Source organism: Stigmatopora nigra, chromosome 5, assembly GCF_051989575.1.
Source record: "Stigmatopora nigra isolate UIUO_SnigA chromosome 5, RoL_Snig_1.1, whole genome shotgun sequence".
NCBI classification, from domain to species: Eukaryota; Metazoa; Chordata; class Actinopteri; order Syngnathiformes; family Syngnathidae; genus Stigmatopora; species Stigmatopora nigra.
In genome coordinates, this window is record NC_135512.1 from 4,035,176 (window position 1) to 4,051,111 (window position 15,936).

At 39.0% G+C, this 15,936-nt stretch overlaps 2 protein-coding genes across 5 annotated transcripts; both read right to left on the reverse strand.

Annotated features, from left to right (window-relative positions):
• Positions 1-1,292: 1,292 nt before the first annotated feature.
• On the reverse strand, positions 1,293-8,210 carry safb (scaffold attachment factor B). 2 transcript variants are annotated; one of them, XM_077717141.1, is made up of 20 exons: positions 7,946-8,210; positions 7,605-7,698; positions 7,097-7,158; positions 6,805-7,008; positions 6,669-6,725; positions 6,523-6,556; positions 5,415-5,796; positions 5,038-5,084; positions 4,855-4,964; positions 4,022-4,171; positions 3,836-3,924; positions 3,728-3,765; positions 3,572-3,648; positions 3,366-3,508; positions 3,190-3,292; positions 2,738-2,925; positions 2,516-2,678; positions 2,370-2,434; positions 1,883-1,981; positions 1,293-1,795 (listed from the first exon to the last, which is right to left on the reverse strand). In XM_077717141.1, exons 1-20 carry the CDS (start codon positions 8,090-8,092, stop codon positions 1,702-1,704), a joined length of 2,346 nt encoding a protein of 781 aa, XP_077573267.1. In that variant the 5' UTR covers positions 8,093-8,210; the 3' UTR covers positions 1,293-1,701. The 2 variants fall into 2 exon arrangements, with proteins under 2 accessions (XP_077573267.1, XP_077573266.1); XM_077717140.1 differs by having other exon boundaries at positions 2,370-2,437.
• An 81-nt stretch (positions 8,211-8,291) lies between these two features.
• malt2 (MALT paracaspase 2) lies at positions 8,292-14,711 on the reverse strand. 3 transcript variants are annotated; one of them, XM_077717144.1, is made up of 18 exons: positions 14,562-14,711; positions 14,165-14,316; positions 13,392-13,558; positions 13,081-13,211; positions 12,847-13,006; positions 12,474-12,661; positions 12,123-12,219; positions 11,989-12,039; positions 11,816-11,902; positions 11,256-11,459; positions 10,999-11,176; positions 10,850-10,924; positions 10,651-10,778; positions 10,070-10,219; positions 9,938-9,992; positions 9,754-9,856; positions 9,177-9,314; positions 8,292-9,092 (listed from the first exon to the last, which is right to left on the reverse strand). In XM_077717144.1, exons 2-18 carry the CDS (start codon positions 14,299-14,301, stop codon positions 8,874-8,876), a joined length of 2,268 nt encoding a protein of 755 aa, XP_077573270.1. In that variant the 5' UTR covers positions 14,302-14,316; positions 14,562-14,711; the 3' UTR covers positions 8,292-8,873. The 3 variants fall into 3 exon arrangements, with proteins under 3 accessions (XP_077573270.1, XP_077573269.1, XP_077573268.1); XM_077717143.1 differs by lacking the exon at positions 14,562-14,711 and adding an exon at positions 14,491-14,522 and having other exon boundaries at positions 8,292-9,089; XM_077717142.1 differs by lacking the exon at positions 14,562-14,711 and adding an exon at positions 14,491-14,522.
• Between the last annotated feature and the right edge of the window lie 1,225 nt (positions 14,712-15,936).

Consider the following 15,936-nt stretch of genomic DNA (forward strand, 5'->3'; position numbering starts at 1 on the left):
AAGGAGGCCTAGTTGGCATCAATGTAGCCTGAGAACCAAATTGAGTTTAGCACCCCTCTATTCTAGATTCAATCAGAACACTGCAGTACACCGTTTTGGTTTCCCAGCATAATTATCCCAAGGAAGAGGCCCCTCTCGTATAATTCGGCACATGTGCTTACAGTATTGGCTCACATCCGTACATTTCCGCGTTTTCTGCTGACATTTGAAATTATGTCATCTGTCTTTAAGCCTTAACAGTGTGTGTGTGTGCATAGCCTACTCCAGCTGATCTACATACAAGGTCATGTTCTCTTTTCTGGACTTGAAAACCCTATTTTTTGTTTGTTGTTTGGGGGTGAGGGGCTTTCATTGCCATTGGCATTTAGACACAACATGAGAAGAAACCTTGGAGTTGTAATTTCTTCTATCTTTAAAGCCTTGAAGCCAGATGGAGGAAGGAAATGATGCGCCATTTAAGATAGATTTCATAGCTTTGTCTTGATGTACTGAAGTTTAAGAACTGGTAGTGGGGGATTATATTTTAGTGTCATTAACAGCAATACTATTTAAAGTGTGAGGAGCTGATTTTTCTCCATCCTGATTGGATTGGACGCCTATTGTCGCCACAGGCAGTCAACGTGTTAACTGCATGTCCCAGAAATGGAATGGCATGAACTTATTGAGCTTTGCATTTCATCTACTTGGGATTTTACAAGATGTCAGCCATGCAGACAAAAGCTCAGAGGGGGGGGTTTCATAACTATTTGATTTCAACAGTTTAGAAAGACAGTTCTGTAATGTCTGGGGGAAAGGGCTTCATGTTGCGCATTCCGTTTGATTTCTATTCCGTATTTTATTCATTAAGGAGATTTTTTAAAGTATTTTTTTAATGTATCAAACATTAATTGAAATTGAGTATTGTAGAGATAGTTTGGTACAAAAGATAAATGCCTGGAGGTAAATAATGGCTTATAAATTGGTTTACGTTATTTTTTTCCCTATCCAGTGCAATTTAGGGTCCTAAAACACCAGTTACCATGTCAAATTACATTAAGTCCTTATATTGTGTACTCTATTTGGAGATAGTATAAAGTAGTTAAATACCAGTGTGTGATGGGGCGATGACCTCAAAACGTCGTTTTTGGAGTCGTGGTAGGTTGGTTCCATGGTGAGCCAATTGCGCCTCCTAGTGAACATGAAATGACAGTGAGGACAATAGCAATAATGCTTTGGACAAAGGTTCTATATTTAAATAACTTGATTGTTACTTAGAGTGCAGTATTGAACCAAGAAAGGCCAAGTTAAACAGCTTTCAGTTACTTGTCCTTTATTATAAGTCACAGATAGCCAAAAAATGACTTTTAAACATTATATGGGTTTTGAAACAATAAAAAAAGGCTTAGAAGAGTTACAGTTTGGATGTACCATGCTCTTAAGAAAATATTTCTTCAGGAAGTCATTTAAATTCTTCAACAGGCTGTAATTAAAAGAAAATTGGGAAAAAAGACTTCTTTGAAACAACACAACCGCGTTGAGCCGAGCATGAAATGTTGATGAGGGTTAGGTCCATCAACCATGTGCCCATAAAATAACATTTTCACCACACTAGTGAGCACTAGGACAAATCACAATTGTGTCAGGGAAAATAAACCTGACAGAAAGAAAAAAAAATGCACAAAAAAATGGTCAAATCCTTCCCTTATGGATTCCAAGCCTTTTTCAGAAGCGACGATTAAAGGCTCCGCCCTGCATTTGGTTTTGTTGGTTGAGCGTGTTTGAGAGTGACTGGGACGAGTTCACGAAGCCTCCACGACTAATAAGACAAACAAAAGCAAACATTTTTTTAACAATCTAATTGTTAACAAGTGTTTAAAACGAGTGACGATTCCAAGCAGCTGACCCTCCCATGCCGCTGCCGCCGCCACGTCCCCCACCAATGCCTTGCCACGGTCGGTCACCATCCATCTTTCGACCAGAATCCCAGTCTCGACCACCATCCCTGTAAAAAAAAAAAAAAAAAGCTCAACTTTACAAATAAGAAATGCAGTGGCCATCAAAAAAAAAATACACCATTATTTTGATAAACAAACAGGATTCCCGGCTTTTAGACTATTAAAAAACGGCTAAAATTCTTTGATTTAACATTTTATTTTAAGATTATTGCATATGAATACCTAGTTGTCTGTGTGCTGATTTAAAAAAAAAAGCCTTAAAATTTTATTGAGTTTATAGAACTGGGTCACGAAGGAAAATGTTTGAATTGTGCACATAAGTTTGAACCCCTGGCGCGTTAAAAAGTTAGCATTGCTGCTTGATTAGCAGAATAGCCTTCCCAAGATGCTACTTGTTGAAAAGCTAATTGGAGTTTAACTAAAAACTGCATTCACCTGTTCATGCGCTTGTCATAGCCTCCGCCAACCCACGGCTCGCGTCCATGCCTGTCGTTGAAATTCTGCTATAGCCAAAAAATCAGTTATTAGATGCAAATAAAAAGGTGCTTTTAACATACTCGACTTCTTCACGCCATTCTTACCGGACCATCTCCGCCCATTCCACGTCCGCCGCCCCTCATGTCGTCCTGGTAGCGTCCTCGCTCCCTATGGTCAAAATCTTGATAGCGTTCCTGCCTGCCAGCAAAGTCCGTCCGATTGTAACGTTCGTCCATGTTCATGCGCTTGTCGGGCCAGTCGTCCTTCCTGAGAGGGAGAAGCGAGTCATTTGGAGTCCCGACAGCACGGACCAAACCTGGACTTACATTTCGTAAGGCCTTTTGACGGGCCGTCGGTCCTGTTCGTAGCGCAGCTGGTCTTGCTGCCTACGGATTTCCTCGCGCTCTCTCATGATGCGCTCCTGTTCTCGCCGTCGTTCGTACTCGATGCGCATCCTTTCTCGCTCTAGGTACTGTCGCTCCATGCGGTCCGCGTCCAGACGTTCCCGCTCCGCCTGGGGAAAAAAGGTAAATGGAATATTAGGAGAAAAAACACGCCATCACCCTTTATAGGGGATCACTCATTGGCTGCAACGGTCCAAATCAAAATGCCTTGGGTGTCTAGCAGAGTTAGTTATATTAAAAAAAAAGCCATATAATAGCAAGGATGCTAAATTACATCTGCAGTACTAAGCCAGGTAACATAAGAACATTACTAATCCAATTATCATCATGTTTCCCAAAAATGCCCCACATGACAAAGATAAAGCAGAGCTCACCTCGAGCCAATGTCTCCTCTTCATCAAATGAGTCCTCTCCTCTTTCTCACGGAATGCTCGGATTCGCTCGCGCTCCGACCGATTATCCATCGCGCCGCGATCGCTGTAAAAACAGATTTTGTTGACATGGCTGTGGGTTGCGTGGCTCAACGTTCATCTCGTGGCATCCCCCTTACTTGTATCGGCGTCTTTCCACCTCTCGCACATCGCGCTCACGTTGTCTTTGCCTCTCGCGCTCCCGTTGCTCCTTGATTTGGTCAAAGGACAAGATGTCCTTCCTCTCCTTGCTGGATGATTTACGTTCCTCACTCTTGGAGCTCTGGTGAGACAAGGGACAAGTGAAGTCCACCTTTCAAGGGTTTTTATCATCAGAAATACTTACGCGCTCTTTGCTTTTGGATTTGACGCTGATGACAGGCTCGCCTTTGGACTTGTCCATGACAACGGTCCTCTCGTCCCCTGTAAAAGCGAAAATCCATGATTCCCTGAGAACTATTGACAACGGAGTCATAGGGTGAAAGAAATTGGCGTCACTTACGTTTGCCATCCTTCCCTTCTCCGTCTTCCTTTCCAGACCTGCAAAGTATGAATTTGTTAACAGTGTTGGGAAGTTTCTAGATGTACAAAAGCGGGGAGTCAAACTTACTTGGAGTCGGTGGAGTGTCTCCGCTCACCAGCCGCCTTTTTTGCATCGTTCTTGTCAGCTGGCTTCTTGCCCGCTGGCTCATTTTTTGCCTGCAACATGAACGCCGAGATTCCATTCATACAGGGTAATCAAAATTTAGAACCCGACTAGGTGGGGGTTCGTTCGGTCTGTGATTATACAACATACCCGCTCAACGGAGATCATCTTGCCGTGCAGCTCCGTGCGGTGAAGGTGGCTGACGCACTTGGCGGCTTCGTCCGTGGAGGACATGGTTACGAAGCCGTAGCAACGGGCCCCGGGGCTCTTGGCGTTGGTCACCACCTTGGCGCCAACAACCTGCGTGATACCAGAAGCACAACTAAGTACTAAAAGAAATAAGATCATTGACAAGCATACTCAATAGGTATATGTGTATATAACCAGTTTGAAGGATTTTAAAAAGTATTATATACTGCTGAACAAGCATACTACCATTTTGATGAATGAACATTTTCAGGTGTGTTTTGCAACGATTCTAGGTTTTATAAGTTGACCTTTTACCTTCAAAATATTATATATATATATATATATATATATATATATATATATATATATATATATATATATATATATATATATATATATATATATATATATATATATATATATATATATATATATATATATATATATATATATATATATATATATATATATATATATATATATATATATATATATATATATATATATATATATATATATATATATATATATATATATATATATATATATATATATATATATATATATATATATATATATATATATATATATATATATATATATATATATATATATATATATATATATATATATATATATATATATATATATATATATATATATATATATATATATATATATATATATATATATATATATATATACATACACACACACACAAAATATATATTTTTTTTGTTTAATGAGAAATCAATTCATTCCTCCTTGGTAATGACACAATCAATTTGACTTACCTTGCCATGCTTGCTGAAAAGTGTCTTAAGGTCGGTGGCCCTGGTAGTGGACGCGAGCCCGCTGACCCACAAATTCCTACTGCCAGGAGCAGGACTTGCTTTGGCTAAGCCTAAGAAAAATATCAAACTATAAACCAGGAGATGACCAGTTCCCGTAGAACCCATCGTTTTTAACTCACTCACCCTTATCATCATCCTTTGAAATGTCCTTTTGATCTTTGTCTTCAGAACTAGAGACAAAGTCAAAACAAAGACAAATAAGGACAACGGCAAACACTTCTGCGACAAGCGTGTATGTCTTTAGAGCAAAAAAAAAAAGTGTTGCGCGTCGACCCGTCGTGGGTAAGGTACTTAACAGTGAGTAAACGGGACTTGGTCTGGAAACCCCCACATGTTACTGATTGGATAATGGACATGAATGTTTAAGGACAAGAAGTGATAGGAAAGACAAATGCATTGTTTTACCGCCTCGAAAAGATCGTCCAATTCTTACTAGCTCTAAAGAACCAATGCAAGAGAGATAGCCGTTTTTGGTTTGGAGTAGACAGAAAACAACAAACCTCTTGTTCTGATCTTCGCCCTCAACAGAGGACAACTCTTTGCCAGCCGAGGGCGAATCTGCAGTCGCATTGTCTTCTGTCTTCTCATCCTCATCCCCCTTCTTAGACCCCAATTCTGAACCAACAGTATCAACCCCAACGTCCTGTTCGCTGACACTAATAGCTTGCGAGCATTTTTCATTGTCCGGTGTCTCTTCTGGGGGCTTCTCGGGATCCCCGGCGGTCTCCGTTTCATCATCCCGGTCACTTTCCGCGTCGCCTGACACATTGACTTCCCCGCCGGCGGAAGGCGCCTGTTCTTCATCGGTGCTCGTCTCACAGCTCGGGTGGTGGTCTTCGATAAGCGGCTCAGATAAACAAGACCCCGCTACTTTGTCATGTTCTACAGGTTTAACAGGAACAGAATGGCACAGAGTTTAAACACTTCTCAAACACAGCAATGGTTAAGGAGGAAGTGGCAAGGCCTGGATTAGGAACTTCATGACCAAGTGCCTGTGCTGACGTAGACCCTACAGAGAGACTGGAAAATATACCCAAAAGGTAACAACCGAGCATAATGGAACAAAGGCGGGGTACTGGGTCTGTCTTTTGCCTCAGGGGCAGTTGTATAGTTCACCTGATCCAAAACAGAGTGTCCATAGCGGAAGAAATGTGTGAAACGTTGCCGCGACACTAACAAAGAGTCCTTTTGCTTGGTTTGGCGGAGTCCTTAGAGCAAAACTTCAAAGTCCAACAGTTTTCATATCCTCACAGGAGCTTGAGAAAGTGTCATTAAAAGGATCTTCACATCTTCGGGCCACCATCTGGAAACACGGCAGGCACCCTGTAACAGCTCACCCTAACACTAAGCTCAGCCCGATTGCCATCAATGTGATTGCTGCCAGTGTGCATCAGTGTGTAAAACCCTCAAGCGGATTAAAGACCGGTAACAGGACCAGTTTGGTTTTTACTTCAACAAATTGGGTTCAAAACATTTTTAGCACAAATGCAGCAATCCCTTTTGAGCTTCCAGTCTCTCTCTCTTCTTTTCACGTTGAAATAAAAGGGAAGTGTTTGCATTCCATGTTAAAGGCTACCAATAACCCTTCAGATCCTTGATCTACATTACCTGTTTCTGCCAACAGTTCCTCGGCATTTGCAGTCTGAAAACATAAGAGTTGCATTTCAAAATAAGACGATGATACGTCAAATACACAGTGATCCCACATGCTAATCATTGGGGTTACAGGAGCAGTACTGGGTCTACAAACTTACCACATAAATTGACGAACACAACATATCTTCATCTTCAAGACCCCTTGAGTCATCCAACTATTTAAAACAAAAGTAAATACGTTACCAAGTGGCCCACATTCAAACTGCAAATCATTAGCGAGCCCATTTTTCTCACCTGTCTTGCTTCATCTTCAGAATCGATGGTTACATCGTCGTCGTCGTCATCATCATCATCTTCCAGTTGTGCATCATCATCATCACCGTCAATTAAATTCTCCAAGTCATCCACACCCTCGTCTGGTAAGCCGTGCTCATTTTCAGCCTCATCCAAAACACTCATGTCAAGGATATCCATTTCGTGCATGTTTTCCTGGTCATCCTGGAAAGCAAAATGTTATATTAAGACCTAGATGTCATCATAAGGTTAAAAGGATATTTGTGGACAGGTGGGTGGGAAGAGCACATACATGAACATCATGGGGTTCATCTTCCAAAATGCTATCTTCATGTTCATCATACCCCTGCAATTCTGCAAAAGAAATTTAGACTGTTAAGAGGAAAATCTTAAAAGTCCTCATTTTACTTGATACGTTGAACATCAGATTTGACGAAAGCTTAGTTTCAATCATACAAGTCAGTATAAACGCAGTAATTCTAAACTATACTATAGTAGTGAGATATGGATACCTGTCATAAAAACAAATATTTGCATTGGTGCAACATTTTGTTGTTGTTGTAGTGGTTAGATTGTCATTTTATATCATAAGGTACCTAAAGGTTACCACTCCTAAAACTGGTCTGCCAAGATTAAGTTAATCAAACTATGCACATTATGAAGCTATTTTTATTTTATTGATATAATAGTATGGTTTCTTTATTTTTTTTCAAACTTGGCGCCTGACTTAAAAGTCAACTTTTGAGTTATGCTCGGTCTCGAACCAGCAAACTTGGGCATGATAACTCAAGTGAAACTACCTCTGGGAGCAGAACGTCTTGGCGTCGATTTCTTCGGGGCCAACTCCGATGAAATGACAATTGCGTCAGGATTTCCCCCTTCTTCCTCGATAGCCTGTGCAAATTACAATAAAAAGCACACAAAAGACGGCGCAGATTAGAAACGCGGTCAAAACCAAGGCCCTTTGACAACATGCTAGCAGCTAGCACCATTCTTTAAACTCTTGTTAGCAACTACCATGTTAGCAGAGCTTTATACCACGTGATCCTATTCGATGCTGTTGTGCACATGAAAATAAAAATTACGCTACTAGATCAAAGCTTATAAGGATCATTTTAGTAATTAATATAACAATAAAGACCTTTCGCAGGCGCTCCGAAAGCAGGCTCTTGACACCGGTGGTATCAAGGTTTCTTTTCTTCAGCTCAGCCTTTAAATCAATAACTCGGAGCTCGGATAGTTTCCGAACGTCAGCTAGAATATCACTATCAGAAGATGGATCAGCCATCGTTACCAACTGTAGAATATAGCCAGTAATCAACTGTGGCTACGCGCGTTTTCAACACCGCGGCGGTGTGCGCAAATGGCTCAAAATGGAGTCAGTCGTTCCCTGCCAGTTTGTCTGGAGCTGAGAGCTACAGCGCATGCGCACAGTGTTTGAGTACTTCAGGGACACCAAAGAACCTTTGTTGTTTGCAGTATTTCTTTGAATTCAAAGAAAACAAAAAATGAATCAATTTGCATAACATCAATTACACGGGACAATACCATATTGTACAATGAGAGACGGAAAAATATCTAACAAATACTATACTACTTTACAGTACACTTTTTGTATTACTATTAACACTTGCAGGTACAATGTACTCAACAACAAAGACCAAAAATTATGAATAATAAAAGTGATTTATATTAAACAGTTTCTAAATAAAGGAAAAATTAGATATTAGGTTATTTTGTGCTTCCATAGTTGAAGTATCTTCAATACATGTTTTTTTTTATAACTTACACATAATTGTTTTTTTGGGGAGCAATTGTCTCATAACCACTAAAAAAACGTAATATTAAGTTAAAAGTATTCAATGGACACATTTTTTTCAGAGAACTAACACTTTTCCATGTTGTAAAAAAAACATTTTGGCAGAATATAAGCACCAACCACAGTAAATATTGATATGTAATCAGTCCATTTACTTTACTCACTTACACTATAAAAGCGATTCATTATAAAATTAAAGCAAGGGTATAAATTAGATACATTAAAAAAATTACATTTTTAGTGTGTGTGCTTAGTTGGAGGATGATGGTGCAAATTCCTCAGAGAAGGAAATCTCAGAAATCGTACATGACTCCATGCTGAGAGTTGACGAGTCTGAGTTTTGTCGCTTTTGGTGGAGGTTCAGTTTGGAAACCAGCGGTTTTCCAACAGTAACCACTTCCCTTTCCTCCACTTCCTCCTCCATGTTGGCGTAAATGTAGCGGAGACAAACGGCAAATGTCAGCTCCTTCTGTAAGACATTTGAACCCATTAAAGACATTCATTCGGCTCCTAGGATTGATTATATAAAAAGGAAACAAAAACAAGAGTGTACCTTGAGTCTCTGCAAGCTGCATATGCGAGTATACAGACTGGGAAGTTCAGGTGAAGTAAGCTGTTCCTTTATTAACAATAAACTTCCAGCATCAAGTAGAGATTCCTGATTGCTCTTCTTTAGGTCGATATCCACATCCTGTCATGAGAAAACAACATGCACCATTCAGTGTATTTCTGCACATTATTTCACAAATAAATCTCTACATTCATATTAGGGCTCAATCCACAAAAATATTTGAATAGTCGACCAATCCCCTTTGATCATTTTATAGCTAATTGGCTCATATAAAGCACAACATTTACCATTGTATTATTAATCTAGATTTTACCTGGAAATGTGTATTGGGTTAAACAAGTTCAAATGAACTACGACTGCCCGTCTCGCTCACCAAAATGTCTCATTGGCCCAAAGACCTAATAACCAAATCATGGCTAATGTGAAAGCAACAGGGAACAATAAGTCTGGAATTAATTATACAGCACTGAGCGAGTTACTGGGGGTGCTGGAGCCTATCGTGGGCACCAGAAATGGTGGCCAGCCAATCGCAGGGCACAAGATCTGTGTGTGATCATACCTCAGGAAAGTCAGCAAGCTGTGCAGAGCATGATGAAATTTCTCTGGGCTTGTCTAATATACGCGTGTATATGACCATGATGTTGGAGAATTCCGCAGCAAATCTACAGAATAGAGTATGATTTTTCTTTTAATTAAATTTTTTTGGGGAAAAAGAACTGATTATCTGTTGCTTTAATACAAACCCAAGTTGGACTTTGACACCACAGTCAAATTGGATGAAAAGGCTCTTTGGCAAGACTGTAAAGATACATTTTAGACTCATTTCAAAACTTTTTCTTTGGTAAGATTGTACTAATTGGTTTGAATTGAAATACCATGTGCAACAGCCCATTGGAGGTTACGAGCCGAATGGGCAGCTGCGCAATCCGACGTCTGAATACGGTCGGTGAGGGAACGGCGCTCGGACAGATTACTACGGAGTTCCAGAGCCTGCCTTTCACGAGTGATTTCAAAACCACCCATGTCTGGTTTTTGAACATGAAAAAAAAACGTGTTAGATATTATGGTCTATATGAGCATATGTGAAGTGCAGAAGTGGTGAAATTTGGAGTGGAAACCAGTAAATTATAACGAAACATCTTCAAAATTCAGACATGAATCCTCTATCCTGTAGATTTTTTCTTCAGAAAAGCAAATGATTACATTGTCTTTTCAAAGTCTGAGTGATACTTTTTAATGTCTAATGGCTTGAATGATCACCCTATAGAGTCTATAGGGTGATCATTTAACTCAGTAGCTGCCATTGACCATCCATTCAAGCCATTTAACATTAAAAAATGATCACTCAGACTTTGAAAAGACAATAAAAGACAAGTCAATTGCTTTTCTGAAGAAAAAATGACAGATGATCCCAATGAGAAGACGTATAATAGAACAAAAACACAGTTTTACATGCCTTCTGCCACCCTGTCCAACATAACGGTGACCTTCTCATCTTCGCGAACCCGCTGCTTGAGGAAACTTATGAAAACCCCGTTGGAAACATCTTCTCTCTTCACTTCGTAAGCCTCAGCATCGAGACATCTAAATAAAAATAAAAAGTCACTCAAAGATGGTTCTACGTTTATTGTATATATATTTCTGCTTTAACTTACGTGGCGTATCCAAAGACAATATTTGCAGTCACCTTCAACAAACTGGGTTGGACAACAATGTCATCATTTGGGTTTCTAAGTCAATAAATGTTTTTTTGTTTTGTTAATGAAAGCACAGAAATAAAGACAATTGACATTTTAGAAGAAACCTTTTCCGGCACATGTCCAGTAGGAAGACGTTGAGTCCAGTTTCTTTCTCTTGCATTCGAGTTAATATGTTTTGGACACAAAAGCAGTGCTCCGATGTGTATGAAGCAGGCGCATCGATGGGGACCATGAAACTGTTGCCATAGTTCTCGTATCCATGACCGGCAAAGTAGAGCAAGCCTTTACGAGAAGACCGGATTTGAAATGCAAGTTGGAACATGTTTTGAAGTTAAAATGAGCTGAAAACAAGCCAACCAACCGTAAACTCCTTTCCCAAGAAGCAGCAGAAACTCAGTGACAGCGCTGTGCATTTCGTGCCAGTTGAGGTCTAGCAGAGAGACCACTTTAAAGTCCATTTGCCTGAGAATGTTGCTCAACTTGTGGACGTCCGCCATTGGAGCGCAGAGATGAGAGTGGTAGCGGTAGTTCATGTTGCCGATTAAAAGTGCTACCTTGTCTGTGGCTGCAGAAGAAAAATGTCAGATACATTTCCATACAATTCGTACTTTAAATCACTCTTTATTTCATAGTTAGGCTTGGACAAAAAAGTGGTATGTAACCTGTAGTTATTATAATTAAGATCCAGAGTTTTGAAACAATTGCTTTTATGTTGTTTAGGCTTAAAGTCATCTGAATAACCAAGATTATGTTACTTTAACCGTCACCTTTTTAGCCTGTTGCTCTACAAATTATAGCTAATGTTTTTTTCTTCTTCATTTTTGGGATGGTGACTCTTTTGTGTGACTTAGAGTCCAAAAAATATAGTGTTCGCTTTCTTGTCTATGCTGTGATTTATTAAAAAGAGAATATGGACATTACCATAGAACCGCTTTGATAACGGAATTGAATTAGTCATCTGTGAATGTACTTCTGCATTTATGACAGGACTGTGCATTTCCTCAGATTCTGTGAACAGAAAAAAAAGTTTGTAAGCGTTTTGGAAGAAAATAAAGGTGTCCTGAGAAAAACCAAGCTAAACAAGTACAGAATACCCAAGCTGCCGTCAACTTCTACCCAGGAGGGTCCAGTAATAGAGGATGGGCCTAAGCGTAAAAGGAAAACATGACATTAGGAATACACAAAAAAAGATGACCAAAAAAAACGAATTAAAAGGATCATGTTTCACCGATGCTGACGATTGCTGGGTCACTCCAAACTTCATGATACAAGTTGTACACTTTACATCTGTACTGGCCTCTATGTGCTGTGGTCACACATGGGATCTGGAAGATCAGAAATATCAATTAACATTAAATTAGAATGAATAATTAATTGTTCTATGTCATTAATTTATTTGCAAGCAGGGGTGGAGCTAGAAAAAAAATTATGGAGTAATGTAAGGGCAAGGTTTGTGTGGTGAGAGGTGGTATTTATATATATATATATATTCATGATGGTATCAATAACTGACCAAAAACTGGAAGTAAACATCTTAAAGTTTCACAGATTTTTGCAGTAATAATGCAATTCGGCTTACTTTGAGTAGACGTCCATTGTTTTGTGGCATCACAATTGAGTTGTGATGCCACTGGTACTGGGCAGGAGGGTTGGCGATGGCAGTGCACTCTAAAAGCAAGGCATCACCCTCAGATGCTGCTTGGGATTGAGGTTGATAGATGATACGCACTCCACTAGATGAGCCAGAAAGCATCCGGCTGCTGCAACCTGGAATGAAAACATTTTTCAACTATTACATTATTTGTATTTATAATATATTTTCCCAGATAACTAGTGAGTCAATTCTCAATTGTAGAATAGATACTTTGCACTAGCTAGAATAGTTAACTTGTACGCGTGCCTGTTAGTGCTGCAGAAAATGAAAGGGTAAAGGAAGTCTAGAAGTGTTGTACCTGGACTGGCGCTAGACGAAGGTTGAACCAGGCGCACCTGAGCCCACTGGGAGAAGACACAGTTATCTCCGTGGTTGACCCTACAGATGTAGCTACCTTGGTTCTCGGGCCCCAAAACATGTACAATAAGGTCAGGGGTGCGTGCAGTGGCTTCCAAAATCTAACACAAAAAAACAAAAAATTCACGATTTGATCTGGAATCTACATTCAGCTTTTACTGATAACAATACTCACCTCATCTTTGCCTTTGAACCATTGGTAACACAATCCAGGGGGCCCAGAAGCCCGACATGTCAACATCAGCCTGTCGCCCAATGGGGCCCATTGGGATTTAGGCTGTACTGTGACCTGGATTTGTCCTGTTACTGTTGTACAAGGCACAAAAAAGGTCATAGTATAGTAGATATTATTTGCAGATTGACATTTTAAGAGTAGAAACTCAGGCAATGTTGAAGTTGTTATTTTACATTTGTTTCTAAATGCAAGAAAACATCCACCCTTTATGGAATTGGACATTCTAAGACTCAGCCCAGAAGAAAGCCTACCTGTCATTGTGAGGAGCTGTATGGCTTGCTGGTGGTCGATCTTTTTTAAACACTGGAGCAGAAAATGCAGAGAGCAGGATCGGTCGACTAGTAGATCCAGAAAACAGCGACCCGGGCTTCCTGTGACCCTCAGCACCTGGAGCGAGCAGTTGGTCACATCCTTTTCACTGCAGGAGGGAGACTCAGTTTGTTACATTTGACAATTTAGTGTAATGGTGGTGATGACAAGTAACTAGCAGTCAGATGAGAAAAGTTTCAATTTTTTGTGGGTGACTTTAAATTTTGAGAATCTGTAACTCATCTGTTGAATGAAGTTGACTTGATAAAATGAATTATGATAACTTGGGTCATCATAACTTAAATACATATACATAAATATAACTAAAATAAATAATCATTTGTAAGTAAGCAGCTAGTTTATTGTTTTTCTGCGTTAATGGAAAAACCAGGTTGTTTGAACAGTGAATGATTTATAGCTATTTGAAAGTTGATTATAATGTTATGCCTATGGAGTGGCACTGATGCAAAATGGCCGACAAGTTATAACGCCAGTTCATTGATAGCTCACAGCACGTATTACACATCTCATTAAAATGTAGTATCTATTCTAATGTCCACTTTTGTCTCAACAATGTTGTACAATTACATTATCCGCATTAAGACAACAAATAAAAATAAAAACACCCGTTCGCAATATAAGCAGGAATGTAACCCTTAAATCTTAAATAATTCGACGTTTTAATGGCAAATATGACGTTGCGTTCATGGCCCACCTGCAGCGAAATTTGGGGTCTTCACACACAACGTGGGCCAGCTGCCTCCATCCACAGGTGACGTTGTCCAACATCTTGGCCAACTTGTCCAGCACTTCTTCACCCAAATTAGCAAGAATGTAGTTTTCCCCCTCCATCTTTTCTTCTTTGTGCTAAAAGAGAAGGAAACCATGTAACGAGAAAAGTTGTAGTGCTGTACAGAAAGTATCTCCTTTAAATGTTCACCACCAGCTCGGGGATTTCCATTCAATAAAGGAAGTGAAATTTAAGATGCCAAAAAATAATAACTGGTATCAAAATAAAACTTAAATCCCATGTGAACCTACATTAAAAACGCCACTGCGAACGCACATTTCTGCCATCCACGTTAATGTGACTCAACTCGTTTAAAACTTACCAAGTGACTCGACGGTGGAATCCAAAAAAGGACTTATACTTTAATTGTGCGAGGAGTTCTGGGAGTTAGTTAATACCCAGAGGCTTGAAAAGTGTATTACGTTCCTCAGATAATAATCTCGGTTCCTCATTGCAACTATGAGGGCGAGTTCACACATGTTGTTATGGCAACCAAACTATGGGTGATGGACATTTGCCCATGATTCAACTCACTAATCAACATTGAAAAAAAAATTGAAATTACATTTAAATACTTATATAACTACAGAAAACACTCCAATTTATATTGGAAGTTATAACTTTAGCTATATTAGTACACCGAGAAAAGTAACAATGGCAATTCAGTACCAGTAGAGGGAGCAACGGAGTAGTACATATACTTTTTAACACTTGGTAATGACAGAGTGAGTATTGTGTTTCAAGCCAGTGATCCTAGTTCTGTTTTTTTTAAAGGTCACTTTTTTTTTTACATTTTTCCTTCTCAGATTGTGCAAACTGACGGTTTTTAAAAATGAAACTGAAATTAAAAAGATATTTTTAATACAACACAACTATAGTATACAATGAAAACAAAAATATACACACCATGCAGTCCAAAAATCTCACAACATAATTCAGTTTTACTTCAGAGTATTTAAATTCAATTCAGACCATGCAAAAAATCTAATCTTAAAAAAAAACCTGGAGCATATTTAAATCCTAAACCAAAGCAAATCCACTATGAACAAATGGTACATTCCCATTTGTCAAAGGTCATCTTAATGATGAAAAATAAATTAACATGTTTTCTTAATAATTAAGATAATCTAACAATGGATCTTGCGAGTCTTTTAATCTTTTGATACTTTTGAAACAACACAAACAAAAATCCCCACACAAAAACATTAAAAATGGAGGTTCTGTTTAAAAATCCCTGAGCATTTAGGCACTTGGGAATTCTGGGACGGCGTGCGAATAGATAAACAAACAAAAAAATTCAACCCCACTCATACAAATGAAAGTAAAACAAAAAATAGCACTTTTGAAATCGGTTTCTTAATGACACAAATACGTGCCATAGCATACTCTCGGTGCTATATCGCCCCAACAAAAATACGAATCAGCAGTAAGCTAAACCATTGACATTTTTGGCCAAAAAAATACATCTCAACAAAGCAAAATCGCCTATACCATGCAACTATGTCAAGGAAAAATGTACTATATTTCCAAAGTGTTAAAAAAAAATCGAGAAAACAGGTCAATACTATAAGTTTTTAACAACTGTCTCTTTTTTCCCCTAAATAGGACTTTAATCCCAGTAATAGTATGATTTGTAGGGTAATTTTATTTTCCTATGGCGACTTTAATGTAATCACTAAAGCCACTAAGTCAACTGA

Coding starts and splice junctions, on each gene's coding strand:
- safb (XM_077717140.1), bottom strand. CDS start 8,092: ATGGCTGATCCATCTTCTGATAGTGATATTCTAGCTGACGTTCGGAAA. Junction 3,766..3,835: donor AGACACTCCACCGACTCCAA/GTAAGTTTGACT, acceptor CATACTTTGCAG/GTCTGGAAAGGAAGACGGAG. Junction 2,926..3,189: donor AGAGGAGACATTGGCTCGAG/GTGAGCTCTGCT, acceptor TTTTTTCCCCAG/GCGGAGCGGGAACGTCTGGA.
- malt2 (XM_077717142.1), bottom strand. CDS start 14,517: ATGTGCGTTCGCAGTGGCGTTTTTAAT. Junction 13,007..13,080: donor GGTTCAAAGGCAAAGATGAG/GTGAGTATTGTT, acceptor TTTTTGTGTTAG/ATTTTGGAAGCCACTGCACG. Junction 10,925..10,998: donor CTGGACATGTGCCGGAAAAG/GTTTCTTCTAAA, acceptor TTATTGACTTAG/AAACCCAAATGATGACATTG.